Here is a 15,033-nt window from a genome sequence, read left to right on the forward strand (position 1 = left end):
GGGCATGGGGCAGGGGCTGGGAGTGTGCCAGGCCCTGAGCACCCAAAGCTGGCAGTGTGGGAGGCTGCAAGGGTGCAAAGCTGCAAGTGTGCAATCCTGCAGCACAGGAGGCTGCAAGTGTGCATCACAGGCCTGGGCTGGGAAAAGCCCTTTTGGCTTTGCTTTGGGGCTGAATTCCCTGGCCAAGGGATCTACCTGTCCCCTGCAGGCATGCAGACAGCACAGGCATGCAGGAATGCAGTCAGGGAAAGCATCCAGAAATGCAGGCATGCATGGATGCAAGCAGCACAGGCACCCAGGCATGCATGGATGCAAGCAGCAGATGTACTCAGGCATGCAGCACAAGCATGTAGGCATGCAGTCAGGCAGGCATGCAGGCAGGGAAAGCATCCAGGCATGCCAGCAGCACAGGCATGCAGGCAGTGCAGGCAGCAGCTGCATTATTGACACAAGTAGCTGCAGGCACGACCCTCACACAGCAAATCAGGTCACTCTCTATTTCCCTCCCCCCAACACCTCCCCCCTTTCCCCCATCAGCATGCCTTTGCCAAAAAAGGACCCAACCCCAATCATCCCAACCTGCTTAGAAACAACAGAAAGGGGAAAACCCCTCCCCTCCCTCCCAGCCCCTGAGCCCACCTGCTTCTGAGGGACCAGAGCCCTCAAGGAGCTGTGCTGAGTCTCTTGAGGTGCTGCTGTGGGGGCAGGGGCAGCCCCCTGGGGTGGGTCTGGCTCAGGGCAGCCCCCTCCAGGCAGCCCAGCAGCTCATCTGGCTCCTCACATCCCCAAAGGGCTTTTCTGTGTAATTAATGAAGCACCAGAGGCCAATGCAGAGCATCGTTTATTGATTCCAGGCAGGGAGACCTGGCAGCGTCAGGGAGAGCCCCAGGGATGATAAACACGGGGCTCAGCCCTCCCCAGGGCACCCCAAACCCCAGGGAGGGAGAAGAGGGTGAGGAGAGGGAAACCATTCACTCCTGGGGCTGCAGCTGAGCCTCCCAACCCCAGCTCTGCCCTGAACTGCAGCTGAAAGGGCTTCACGAGGCTTTTTCCCCCAGTACAAAGACCAAACAAGCCCCAGCTCCCCCTCCTAGTGCTGGCAATTTTTATTAAAACAAAGGATAAAATGGATTTCTTCTGAGTACAAGAGTCCAGGGGCAGGGGGGGAGGGGCTGTGCTGGGCCACAGCCACGGGGTCACAGCCACTGGGTCACAGCCACACACACAGGGGCTCGACCCAAGGAAGCCTGGTTTTAAATAAGAAGGGGTCCAGCCATGATCTCCCACCCAGTGAGGGACCCTCTGGGCAGGAGAGGTTGTGAGGGGCTGGGACTGAGGGTCCTGGAGGGATGCAGGGGGTGAGTGGGGCAGCACCAGCTCTGTGAGAGGGTCCATGCAGCTGGAAGGGAAAGGGAGTGATTCCCCCCAGCCAAGGGCAGGGTTTAGGACAGAGACATGAAGGAAAGGTCAGGGCATCCCCATGGCCCCCCACAGGCAGGGGGCAGAGCTGGAGCAAAGGCCCCCAGGTAGGGACAGGCAGGAGCAGGCAGCCCCAGCTCAGGCTAGGGGCAGCAGCATGCCCAGGGGGGGCTCAGGGAGGGTCCTGTGCTCTAGGAGGAGGTGTCAGCCTGAGCCCCCCCTCCCAGCTCCCCAAGCCACTTGCTGCCCAGATCTGTCACAGTTTGCAGGTAAAAGCAACCAGGTTTCACTTGGTTGGCACTAGCTGTCCTGCTCCTGGTAGAGAAGAGGAGGAGGAGACCTTCCTCCCCACCCCCTGGCCCTGCCTCCTCTCCCTGGGCAAGCAGCAGCTCAGCTCCCTCCAGGCCCAGGCACCTGCAGCCAGCAACGGGCCCTGATTTACAGCACTCCACTGGCACATGCTCTGAGTGCCTAATGCAGCTGTGGGGGAGAGGAGGCAGCCCTGGGGCTGGCAGCTCTGCCAGGGCAGCCCCTTCAGCACACGCTGGCACGGGATGCTCAGCCACGGGCTGTGGGGCACGGCTGCCACCCCGATCCCCACAGGGCTGGGAGAAAACCTGGAGGGCTGAGCCCCAGAATCCAGCTACACTAGGAAAAGAAGATGAAGAGGGGTCAGGGAGGGAGAGGAAGAGGAGTGGGCACTAGGCTAGAGAACATCACCCCGTCCGTGGGCGGGCGGCGCTGTGCCAGGGCTGTCGGCAGCCGGCTGAGCGGCCCCTGGCTGGGGCACGGCGGGGCCTGGCACGGGCAGCAGCGGTGCTGGAGGCTTCCTACAGCTCCTCGAAGAAGGCCACACGGGACTTGGTGCTCTGGAGGGTGAGCTGCAAGAGAGCAGAGCGGGTGGCTGAAGGGGGGTGATGCCAATCCTCTCTTTCCTGCCTGGCACCTGCCCACCCGGGAGGGCAGCGGGCGAGAGGGAGGGAGCTGCCACCTCTGACCCGCCCTGGCACGGCCCCTGCCCCCCTCAAACCCCCTGGGAAGCTGAAGCAGGGATGTCACAGGCCCTCAGCTGTGACAAGCAGAGCCCAAGGGCAAAGCACAGGGCAGGGGGAGGCAGAGGGGGTGGGGGAATGTGGCTGCTCACTGCCCCTGACAGCACCCGCCCCTAAAGAAAGGGACCACCGACATCAGCAGCCTGCCTGTGGCTTTCAGGGACCCAAGGGGCCAGTCCTGTGCCCTTAGGGCCTGGCATGCTCCTCCCTTTCCTTGCCCTGACCTGGGGTAAAATCACAGAATCATTTGGTTGGCAAAGCCCTTTCAGCTCCTGCAGTCCCAGCCCTCCCCAGCCCAGCCCAGCACTACCCCATGGCCCTCAGCACCTCAGCCCCAGGGCTTTGGGATCCCTCCAGGGCTGGGCACTGCCCCAGCTCCCTGGGCAGCCTGGCACAGGGGCTGACACCCCTCTCAGGGAAACAGTTCTGCCTCAGCTCCAGCCTCAACCTCCCCTGGGGCAACTCCAGCCCCTTTCCTTGTGTCCTGTCATCCATTACTGAAGAGCCTGACCCCCAGCTCCCTGCAGCCTCCTGTCAGGGAGTGCTCCTGTCTGCCCTCAGGCTCCTCTTCTCCAGGCTCAACACCCCCATTCCCCCAGCCTCTCCCCAGCCCCCTTGTGCTCCAGCCCCTCAGTGAAACACATGGGGCTGGTACAAAGCTGGAGGAACAACCCCCATCAGCTGAGGAGAGAGGGAGAACCACACTCAAACCCACACAGCCTGTGGTCACCAGTTTGGGAGCAGCCTCTGCCTCATGCTCATGCCCAGCTCCAACCCACCAGCCCTGGAGGGGTCCAAGCAGCCACCCCTCAGCTGGCACCACATCCCTGTACCCCCCTGGGGCTGATGCCTCCCCCCTGCCCCAGCACCTTGCTCCAGACCCGCTCCCTCCATCCTGCAGGACACAGCTGGACATCCCTTGCTTGCAGGAAGGTGTCCTTGGAGCCAAGACTCTGCAGGACCTGGAATCCCAGCCTAGAGAAGCTTTTGGCAGCACTAGTGAGGTTGTCCAATACAATACCCCACACAGGAGCCACGAGGCCACTGTCCAATGGGCCAGACAGAGGTGAGAGACACATCCTCAGCGGGAGGAAGAAGCCCCAGCCAGCCCTGGGAGCCTGGCAGGAGAAGTGCCACCCTCCAACCAGCTGCTGCAGCACCCCAGCAGTTTGCCAAAGCTCATTTGAGAGGCTTCCTCTCAGCTGGCTGAGGCTGCAGTGCCAGGGAGGATGGTTTTGCTGAAGCAGGAATCCTCGGATCACGTTCCAGGGAGTTAAGCCCTGGGCCCCAGCTGCCAACTGCTTCTCCCCACAGCCCTTCCTCAGTAATTCCTTCACAGCTCTAATGCCAGTCTGAAAAAGAACATCTGTATTGCAGAGGAAATTTCTGCAGGGGCTTAACAGCCTTTGCTGGCAGCAGCTCCTGGGCCAGGCTTTGCTCTCCTCCTGCAGCACCCCATCCCAATGAGGTGGGACAGGGGCTCTGTGTGCTGGGGGCGCTTCTCAGCCTCTGCCAAGGCTGGAGAGGGAGAAAAAACTGAAGGAGCAGGCAGCCCCAGGCTGACAGCTCATGTGTAAGGCTTTGTTTTGGCTCTTCCAGGTGAAACCCCAAGTGTGATCCCCTGCAGACACGTGGGTGGCTCACAGTTTGGGGTGTGACACCTGAGTGGACACCACAGCACCCAGCACGGCCCTTCCCCTCTGCACAGGGACAGGGACTGCAGGCCCCTGGCAGGGAAGGGCTGTGGGAGAGGGGCTGGAGGGGTGTAGGGGAGGCTGAGCAGTCCCTTACCTTTGCAGGAGTGCCAGTGCTCACACCAGAGCCTGCCTGCCCACCCCAGCCCAAAATCCCAGCTCCCAGCATGGTGGGATGGGAAGGGCCCTGCAGAGCTCATCCAGCCCAGCCCCTGCTACAGCAGCTTCCCCTGGCTCAGGGGCACAGGAACGTGTCCAGGTGGGGTTGGAAACCTCCTGAGGAGCCTCCACACCCTCCCTGGGCAGCCTGGGCCAGGGCTCCCTCACCTCAGCACCAAAGGACTTGCTCCTCCTGTGCCAGAGGCACTGCCTGTGTGCCAGCCTGAGCCTGTTCCCCCTTGTCCTGGCACTGGCCAGCACACAACAGTCACCTCATCCTCCTGACCCCCACCCTTTGGGTACTTGTGTTAATGAGGTTCCCCCTCAGTTGTCTCTTTTCTAGCCTCAACAGCCCCAGCTGGGGCAGCTTCACTTTCCAGTTTCCCCTGAGAGGCCACCCACTGCCTGGGGAGGGACAAAACCTGCCAGCTATCTATTTCCCAAGCTCTGCTGCTCAAGTCATCTCTGCTGCAGGCTGGATGGAGAACCAAAGCACCCCACCCCCTCCCCACAGGGACCCTCCCTTAAAGCACAGCAAGGGGAGATACCCCCAGGTCCCCCCCCCAAGCTAACTCTGGGCTCTGATAGAGGAAAGGAAGGAGTCAGCCACAGCCACTGATGAGGCAGAGAGAGAAGATGTTTCCCCCAAGCTTAAGAGGGAGACTGGAGGAGCTGGAGCCTGCTCTCTGCCTTCAGCTACACACAGCTCTCTGTTCATCCCCTGTGTGGGTACCTCAGGGCACAGCTGTGGCAGCAGCCTCCGTGCCTAGAGCTGCACCTTCCTGGGCAAGGGCTGCTGTGGAGACTGAGCTCTGAGGGCAGCCAGCCCAGGCAGGAGGAGCAGGGAGAGGGACAGCCCTGCTCTGGCACTGGGGCTGCCAGCTGCAGCTTTCAAACCCTGCCCAAGATGCTCGGTGCTGCTTTTTGTACCTCTCTGGGGAAACTGAGGCACGGCAAAGGCAGGAGGCTGGTGCAGCACTGGCCTTGGGGCAGGAGGCTTTCCTCTCATTTCTCTCTCCCCAGTAACGTGGGAGGTGTTTGAAAACCACCCCTTGGGGGGGATAGAGGCACAGTGGGCACAGTCCCTGGGAGCAGGAGGTGGGTTATGGCCAAGAGCTGGGCACTGGCTGGGGCAGAGGAAGGAGCAGCATCTGCAGGCTGCTCTGCTCTGCCTCCATCAGCCCTCAGGCAGCAGCCACCCTGGGACCTCCCTCAGGCTGCTGCCTTTCCCCCTCCCACCCCAGGCAGGCAGAGGAATAAACTGAGAGGCAATGAGGACTGCTGTTGACTGCACCCTGACCCTCCACCACCCATGCTCTGCTCTGCCTCCAGAGAAAACTCTTCCACCTCCCCTTGCTGCCTTCTGCTTGCTTTGATTCTTGTTTTTTCTTGCTGTTGAGCAACTGCAGGGAAATCCTCAGCCCTTGACCCTCAGTCCCATGGCAGGCAGGGCCCAGGTGAGCTGCACTGGGAGAGCTTTGGCTCCCAGATGGTGTTGCAGCCTCCACAGTGAGTACAGCCCAGGCACAGCCCCAGGGGTGTGCTGGAGGAGGATGGGCAGAGCCAAGGGCAGCTCCTCGGGGCACTGAGCCCCATGGCAGCCTGTGCTGATGGGGTGCTGCAGAAGCTGGTGGCCAGGGGCAGCTCTGCAACTCATGCAAGCCTCAGCCTGTTCCTCAGGATACAGCAGGGTGAGAGAAGGGTGATGGGGTTTGCAGCCCCTCCTATGCTGCCCATGTGCCCTGGCTGTGGTGCATGGGGAGAGCACCCAGGTGCTTTCTCTCTGCTTTGCCCTGCCAGCAGGAGTTGTGTTACCACTCTAAACTGTGCCTGACTATTGGGTTGCTTTTGTTTGCTTGCTTTTCTCACATCAGCTCCACAGAGGGAAATCCCACTCACACAGGGAGCAACCACTTCTGCTCCTTTAAGCACTGGGACATGAAAGTGAGGAGAGCAGGCGAGGAGAAGAGAGCACAGCCCTGCTCTGGCCTCTCCCCTGCCTACTAGGGAAAAGCCTAAAGGTGCCCTCCAGCACCTCCACTAAGTCTCTGCACCCTCTGCTTGTCCAGACAAGGAGGAATAGCTGCCAGTGCCCGTAGTGGAGCGTGGTGCAGGCGAGGCAGAGTGATTAAGAGCCAGTTCCATCCTCGTCAGTGCAGAGAAGGGGAGAAAGAAATTGATTTACAAGCAGTATTATGATAATCTCCTTCCTGCAGGAGGGAGGGTGGGCTCCACAATGCACTACCACAGCCATCAAAGAAAATTTAGAGAGAGAGGGAGGGAGTGCAATTAAGCAGCCAGAGCTCAACTGAATCAAAGGATGAGAAAGGGAAGAGTCCCACTCCTGCGTTCCTGTGCTGGGGCTCCTCCGAGCTCTGCTTTTACCCAGAGCTGCTGGACTGATTTGATTTGACAAAAGCAAGCAAACCAAAGCAACCCAATAAGTCCCTGATAGGCAGACATGGTTCAGAGTGGTAACTCAATAACTGCAGGCACACAACTCCTGCTGGCAGGGCAAAGCAGAGAGAAAGCACCACAGACAGGGCACACGGGCAGGACAGGAGGGGCTGCAAATCCCATCACCCTTCTCCCATCCTGCTGTGTCCTGAGGAACAGGGTGAGCTTCAAAATGCCTGTTCCTTGCCCTTTTCTTGTTTCTCCTACAGGCTGGGGCAGAGGGAGACCCATGGCATCCCCAGCAGCATCACCTCACCCCCCACAACGCCAGGGATGTGCTGGGAGGGAGATGTGTGGTCCCTGCTAAACCATCACCTACTCAATCCTCTTCATCCCTCCCCCCCCAACTCCCCTAAGTGGCCTTTTCAATTCCCACATTTACTTTTGCAACCAAGCCCTCCCTGTTTGTCCCTCCCCACCCCCTTTGCCAGGCCCCACCTCACTGTTTCTCTCTCTCTTCCTCCCACGCTGCCGTTTATTCTCTCCCCAGCACAACTTTCCCCCGGCCTCCAACGCTTTGATGAGTGTGTTTAAAAGAGAGAAGATGATGCTCCATTTGAAGGAAAGGCTTTTCAAAGGCTGCCACAAAAATAGCTGATAGGCCTGACGTTTCCTTGTTTCCTTTCACTCCTTGTAAACAAGGAAAGGAGGCTGCTGTGTCCCACTTTAGCTGCTGGGGAGTTTCACTTCCCAGCTCAGAGGGGAAGCAGGCAGAAAGAAAAGGAAGCAAGCAGGGCCATGGTCTTGCACACATGGACAAGAGCCACATGGGATGTGCCTCCATCTCCTCCTGCACTCTGAAAGTGTGTGGCCAGAGCTGCTCTGCTCGCTGGGTATCCCCTGGCTCTCACCTGCATGCCAGGCAGGGTGAGAAGCCATCATCCTCACTCATCTTTACCCTCCCAGGGGATGGGAAACATCAGCAGTTCCTCTCCTGGGAAGGCCCTTGGTGGTGGCCTTCCCCTCTCCTGGGGGGTGGATAACCATGGCCACAGCCACACCACAGCTCTGCACAAGCCTAGAGGAGATCTCGTGGTGTCTGGGCTGTCAGAGGACCCACAGGGAAGGATGGACCCAACCCCCTGCTCCCTCCTTTTGCTCTTCCCAGAGCAGAGGTGTTTCTTGTGCTGATCCTCTCCCCCTGCAGGATGAAACTCCAGAGGCACAGTAACATTCTCCTTCCCTGAAAGGGCTGTGGTCTTCCCTCTCCCCAGCAAACCATCAGAGCAAGGCTTCCCACAGGGGAGGAGTCTGCAGTCCCACAAGGGCAGAGATGAGGAATGGAGTCCCCAGGGGATGACAAAGGGCCCCCACAAGATTTGTTGAAGTCCAAGGGATGTGTTTCAGTGATCCCTAACAAGATGGTAGCCAGGCACAGCTCACAAAGGGGCAGAGAGAAGCTGCCTGCCCTCCCCAAATCCTTCAGCCTGCCCAGATGATGAAGCAGCCTCAATGGTGGGACAGCAGCTTCGTATCTGCATCACGAGAGACTCAGCTGGCAGTGCCCACCAGTAACTCACCAGTGTCCTTGCACTGCAACAGAGGACAGGACATGGCATATCTCAAGAGTGAGATGAGCCTGTGGAAGTCCACTTGGCTCTGCCTTCCTGGCCCCTCAGTGCTTGGCAGCCAGGAGCTGCTCACTGCCTAAACCCCAGGGCACGAGGCTGTGTCTGTAGGAATGTGGTAGAACACAACTGTTTGTGGCCCAGTGATGGAGGAAGCCCAGAGTAGATGGTGATAAAGAAGCAGATTTGAAGGGGCTTATCCAAACCCCAAGTGGCTCAACAGCAGGAAAAAACCAATCCTGTATGACCCAAGTTAAGGGCAACGCTGCAACAGGAGCAGCTCAGCAACAACTCACCTCCCTCCAACATCCACACAGCCCCCATGGGCAGCAACAACTCACCTCCCTCCAACATCCACACAGTCCCCATGGGCACCAGAAGTGCTGGCCCTGAGCTTAAGCCCTAGAGAAATGCCACATCCAAGCACAAGCTGAGAGCCACGTGAGAGCCTGGCAGGGAAAGGCCAGTTCTGCCCATCGAAGGACAAAGCTGCTTGTCTGGGAAGAGGCGATGGGAGATTTTGCTCCTTGCCTCAATACTTCAAAAGGGTTTAAATCACAGTAAATAAGCATGACTGTGCAAGAAGAAAGCAACTGGAATGAAAGACCCAATCTGTGTTTTCCAGCAGCAGCCTGTCCTGGGAGCTCTCCTACACCAGAGGACATGAGGGGTTTTGTCACCTTCCAGCAAACCCTGCTGAAGCCGAGCCAGCTGGAAGCATGAGCACACACCAGAGAAGGGAAATCAGCTTCCAGCTAGATGAGGTGCTTGTGGCCATGCCCACAGAGCTCATAGAAAAGGATTAGCATGTTACCCACGTAATTAGACATGAAACACTTTGCTGGCGTCTTCAAAGGCAGGCGCCGAGCCCAGAGGTCACCCGGCAGCACTGGCTGTGCAGCTGCCTTCCTTACAGGGGCTCCTCCCAGGCACCCAATCTCTCCTCTCCCAGCTGCTGCACTTGTCTGTTCACAAACTGCCAGGGCTTCTTTTCACCTCCTCTTGTGGATTTTGGCTCTGATTTTACCTGCCACAGAGTTCCTCAAGGCAGCTGGAAGAGGGGTCTGAACCACAACCAGCTTGCCCCAGAGAGACAAGGTGGGCCAGACCTGCAGTGTCCACCTCTCCTTTTAGCCTCTTCCCCAAGGAAATGCTTCACAACCTGAGCAGCAGCCAGCCAGCACAAAAGCCTGATGTGAGTGATTTACAGCCCTGAAAGGTCCATTCAAGAAGGGCCCAAACCTGTGACTGTCTCTGGGAACCGGCCAGGGAGAAGCCAACGCCTACAACATCCTTCTGCCTTTGCTCCAGAGCTCCAGAGGTGCTGGGGAATGACTCCACAGCTGCCTGTACGTGCTCTGCCTGCATGGCAGGGCTGTGCAAACCCTCAGAGTCACTTCTAACATCAGCCTTTTCCAAAAGGCACCTGCCAGCAGCTCGGGCACCCGCTTGGTCCAGCGCTGCTGCTGCGCTGCTTCCTCCCTCTCGCTAAACCCTGGGCGTGGGCAAGGAGTGGAGACAGCCAAAAAGCTCCCCCAACCCCATCCTCCTGAAGGAGGGAGCTCATGCTGTGCAACACAGCCTGCAGATTGAGGGCAAACCCTCAGGGGGAAGCAGGCTCTGGGAAGAAGAGACGTGGCATTAACAGAGCAGGAGGGTGGCAGGGGATGGGCAAGAAGGAGAGCAGCTCTGCCAGCCAGCATCCCCAGGCATGACAGTGACCAACAGCACAGCCTCCCTGGCTCACCTCCAGCTGCAGCCCATCCTTCCCCTTCCTGGGATACTTCTCAAACAGGCAGAGACTGATAATGTGGCCACAGGAGGCTGTGAGCCAGAGGGGTGTGTTTTTAGCCCCGTGGTGGCAGTTTTGACAGCCAGGAGTTGATGAGGCTTGTTAAGGGTGTGGGGTTTTTTTAAACCCTAAATTCCTTTCTGCAGCAAACAAGGAGGAAGGTGCTGCCTTACTTCATTAAACAAATCTTCAAAGGCCACCCTGCACCTCCAATAGATTCCCAGCCACTGGCAGCACAGCAAAAACAGGCATGTTTAATTATTTAAGCATCTATGCCTGCACTCTCCCACTGCTGTTGCCAACTCAGCTCCTGCCAAGAAAGATGCTTCCCAGCACGGAGATCAGGTGCAAAAAACCAAGTGCAGAGAGGTTGTGAATGCTACAGAGGGGATGGGCACCCTAGGGAGAGCTGGGCAGCACCAGGAGCAGTGCGTGGGGCAGGCAAGCTCATGCATGGGTTAGTACTACTACAGCCAAGGATCCCAGCACCCCCAGGCAGAGTACCTTGGAATAACCTACTTGGAAGTCTCAAATGCAGATAGGTCTTCTGCCCTGGGCTTGAGGCTAAACCAGCAAAATAAAATGAATAAGACAATAATAATGCTCTGTGATACAAGTCACGTCAGGTCATTTGTGCAGTCCGTGGTTTGCCCTTAGCACTGAAGCCATCAGCAGCTTCCAGCTGGGGCAGAGGGTTGGTCTTACTGAAGGATTGCTGAACCACTATTCCATTTTCCCTGTCACACCACTATCCCACTTTCACTGCCACCACTATCCCGTTTCCAGCATCTTGCATCTTCCTTTCTGTCCCAGCTGCAAAGACAAAAGCCCTCCTGACCTCCTGGTGATAGGAACAAAAGCAGGCTGGAGCTTCATTCTGATGTGCTCCACTTATTAATAGACTATTATTTAAACACCTCTGCTTCTCTGGCTGAGATGCAGGAGCTGAGCAGCCTCAGGCCCCTCCTGAAGGGAAGGGACAGGACAAGACTCCAGCTTCGAAGGCAGACTGACCACACAGTCCCAGTTATAGCAATGAGCCCTGACAGGCAGCAAAATCATCACCCAGCCACCTTCTTTAAGTGAGACAAATGAGACCACCAGCTCTCCATGAAATCATCTCTGGCACAAGTGAAAATTTACCATTTGCAGTTTAAACTGAGGGCTCTGAGCACAGAGACAAAACCTACTGGGAGCAGAAATGTCTTCAGATTCCACAATGACAAAAGGGCCTGTGAAGATTTTGATATTCTTTGCTCTGGTGGGACAGGAACTCGAATAGCTGTGGGCTAGGACAGGCAAAGCAAGAAGTGAGACCAACTAGATTCATTTTCCTGCCCCAATTCAGTGATCAGAAGCTCCCAGCCAGGAAAGGCAGCACAAAGTGATATCTCCAAATCCTTTCAGACAGAATTCTCAGCTGGGAGTTGGAGAGACAGAAAGATTTGGCTTTTAAAAGCCTGTATCCCATGCCACACATTGCCAAACCCTTCCTTCAGCAGCCAGTGTAAAAGCCTTTCAGGGTGAGAGCTTTTGCAGATGAGCAGGGTGACCACTACACCCCATCATTCCCATTAGAGATCTGCCCCCAGCTCCTCACTGCACTGAGCCCAGCTGGGAGAACAGCAGAGCTACTAAGGAAAAGGGAAAAGGAGATGTAAAAATAAACAATGGGCTCTGTGGTGACCTTGCAGGTGTGATCCCAGGTGAGAAGCCTCAGCCAGCCTCACTTTTTGGCTAAGTTCCTCATTCCAGCTGCATTTCTAGAGGCAGGTGGTTGTAGGGTCCTGAGAACAGTGAGCAGACATCCCACAGACCCCCTGTCAGCAAAGGGTTTTGCTGTTGGCATCCAAAGCTGTGCTATAGCTCACACAAGAGCAGGTTAAAAAAGAGAGCATGAGGCTTTTGGCTTTTCCTACTGAGAGCCTGTAAATCAGGAGGGTTTTGACCCTCATGATCCACCACACAAGCTGGATGCTGCCTCCTCACAATACCCACAGGGGAGGCAGGGCTTTCCCTGTTCCTGGGGTCACTAAGGCAGAAGACCCCTTCTAACAGCATGCCTGGACAGGTTGTGTTAAGGTTCAGCAAGACCTTCAAACCTTGAGACGTGATGATCCCTTCTCACAGCCCTGGAGACACAAGGCTGGGCTGTGGCAAATACAAGCCGGGAGCACCAGAAGCTGAGGTTCTGCACCCTGGTTGAAAGCTAAGCAGCCAGGAAGAAAGCCTAAATCAAATCATTTTATTACAACAGCCCGTGCAAAAAAGCTAAACCAAACACAAGGGTCATTTCTTGTTGTTTCTAAAGGATTTCATCAGGCAAGATACAAACTGGAGCCCTCTGATACCTTTTTAATAGTGTTGTGCTTGCTGTTGCCTCGGCTGGTGTTCTCACTGTGCAATATATCCAGAGCTGTCTCTCTCTCTTTTAGCTTCAGTGCCTCGATTTCTGTCTTCAGCTCATTCAGCTGCTCCTGCAGGTGCTTGCTTTTCTCCATGTACTCCACCCTGGCACACACACAAGAGACCTGGGTTAGTGCTGGCCAGTCACACATGGGTGACATGATACCCACAGCAGCCAGTGAGTGAGTTCCAACAGAAAAACCTTCTCATCATCATTCCTGCTGTGTGGAACTGACAGCATTAGCTTACAGCACTCAGTAAACTACCTTGAGCAAAGACTTGGTTGTTATTAAAAAGAAGACCCAGATAGCTGACCCAGGAACAAAACTAAGTTACTATAAAGCAAGCAAGGCATGCTGGAGCTGCTGGATGACACTGCTCATGTCTGAGGGAAGCTGCACCATGACACAGGTTCACAGTTTCAGTCTGCAAGCAGTTTCAGTCTTAAGCAGAGCTGCTCTGCTCCACTGCACCCTCTCTCAAACCCAGCATGGATCCTTCCACTAAGGAAACACCCTGATGTACTGACTTTGCATGTTTTAGAGAGAATCAGCTTGTAAACAGTGTAGGAGAAAGCACTGCCCCTAAAACACCAGGTATCTTCTAGACACACAGCATTCCTGGGAGAGAGAAAGGTCCTCCAAAAAAGAAAGAAGAGACCCAGCACCAAAGGCAGGACTTGGCCCCAACTGCCTTCCACAATGAAGCATGGAGCACAGAAAAATCCCACCACGACAGCCCTGTACTTGTGATTACACACAGAGACCCAGGTCACAGCACCAGCAGGCTAACAAGAACACTTTCAGAGTGCCAAAATCTGTGGCAAGGTTTATCTCAGCCCCCAAGGATGGGGAACAGGCCCAGTGAAGTCAGCAAAAGCTATTGCTTTCAGCATTTGGCAGAGCAAAGCTCTTCTTGCTTAGGAGTAGGGTGACCTAGTTAGCAACCTGGGGACAGAAGCAGGGATGATCCTGTTATTTTCAGCTTCTTTTTCCTTTTGGCTTTAGGAGTTTTGAAGCTCAGTGGTCTGTTATTTCACACATGGCAAAGGGTCCTGAGCAGAGGCAGAACAAACCACCCTCTGAGATCCAGGGGCATTTCACTCCAGCCCCAGGACACTTTGGCCAGAGTGCTGTGGCAGAGCCCTTCTAGCTTTGATCTGCTACCCAGTGAACAAAGCACATTGTTACTACAGAGATTAAAATCTGATCTGCTTTGATTGCTGCTAATTCTGTAATTTTGAAGGCTACACTTGCACCCTCAGGAAAACACAAGATCAAAGCCTGTAATCACATCCCAGCTTGCTTACGCACACACTTACAGAGAAACATGACACAGATTCCAAGGAAAAGGGGTTAAAGCCCTTATGCAGGACCTTAGCAGACACTCCAGCTACCTGCAGAGTCTCTGGACACACTGCAAGTGCAGGGGCAGCTCAGTGCACCTCTTAACTCCTTCTCCAAAGCTGGAAGACTCGAGCCTGAACAAGAGCCAAGTTAATCACAGGGAGAGGAACTGACTGGAGCAGGGCTCAGCGTGCTGAACCTCAGCTTTAGGTGAGCAGCAGAGATGCAGCTGTGACACCACATCCCCACCCAGAGAAATGGACAACCAGTTGCTACATCATCCTCTGGGCAGAGATACTAATGAATCATGGAATAGTTTCAGCTGAAAAAGCCCTTTCAGCTCTGAGTCCCAGCCCTCCCATCCCCCTGCCCAGCCCAGCACTGACCCACAGCCTCAGCACCTCAGCCCCAGGGCTTTGGGATCCCTCCAGGGCTGGGCACTGCCCCAGCTCCCTGGGCAGCCTGGCACAGGGGCTGACATCCCTCTGAGGGAAACAGTTCTGCCTCAGCTCCAGCCTCAACCTCCCCTGGGGCAACTCCAGCCCATTTCCTTGTGTCCTGTCATCAATTAGTGAAGAGCCTGACCCCCAGCTCCCTGCAGCCTCCTGTCAGGGAGTGTCAGAGAGTGCTGCTGTCTCCTCTCAGCCTCCTCTTCTCCAGGCTCAACACCCCCATTCCCTCAGCCCCTCCCCAGCCCCTTGTGCTCCAGCCCCTTCCCCAGCTCTGTGCCCGGCTCTGGCCACGCTGCAGCCCCTCAGTGTCCCTGTGGCAGTGAGTGAGGGGCCCAGCACTGACACAGCCCTGGAGCTGCAGCCCCTCAGTGTCCCTGTGGCAGTGAGTGAGGGGCCCAGCACTGACACAGCCCTGGAGCTGCAGCCCCTCAGTGTCCCTGTGGCAGTGAGTGAGGGGCCCAGCACTGAGCACAGCCCTGGAGCTGCAGCCCCTCAGTGTCCCTGTGGCAGTGAGTGAGGGGCCCAGCACTGACACAGCCCTGGAGCTGCAGCCTCCCCAGGGCCCAGCACAGGGGACAGTCCCTGCCCTGCTCCTGCTGCCACCCCAGTGCTGGTACAGGCCAGGATGCCCTTGGCCTTCTTGCCCCCCTGGGCACGCTGCTGCCTCAGGTTCAGCTGCTGTCAGTCA

At 56.5% G+C, this 15,033-nt stretch overlaps 1 protein-coding gene across 12 annotated transcripts in view; it reads right to left on the bottom strand.

The window, feature by feature from the left end:
• Window positions 1-823: 823 nt before the first annotated feature.
• Window positions 824-15,033, bottom strand: part of NF2 (NF2, moesin-ezrin-radixin like (MERLIN) tumor suppressor) — a 54,469-nt gene continuing 40,259 nt past the window's right edge. For 8 of the 12 annotated variants that reach the window (XM_062009531.1, XM_062009540.1, XM_062009538.1 and 5 more), the window contains 2 exons: window positions 12,493-12,652; window positions 824-2,300 (listed from right to left, as the gene is read on the bottom strand). In XM_062009531.1, the coding sequence (XP_061865515.1) occupies window positions 2,250-2,300; window positions 12,493-12,652 (211 nt within the window). In that variant the 3' untranslated portion in view covers window positions 824-2,249. Of the gene's footprint in view, window positions 2,301-10,645; window positions 10,706-12,492; window positions 12,653-15,033 lie in introns of all 12 variants that reach the window. The other 4 variants (XM_062009539.1, XM_062009530.1, XM_062009528.1 and 1 more) reach the window with 2 other exon arrangements.

This window comes from Colius striatus, chromosome 17 (assembly GCF_028858725.1).
Source record: "Colius striatus isolate bColStr4 chromosome 17, bColStr4.1.hap1, whole genome shotgun sequence".
NCBI lineage: Eukaryota > Metazoa > Chordata > Aves > Coliiformes > Coliidae > Colius > Colius striatus.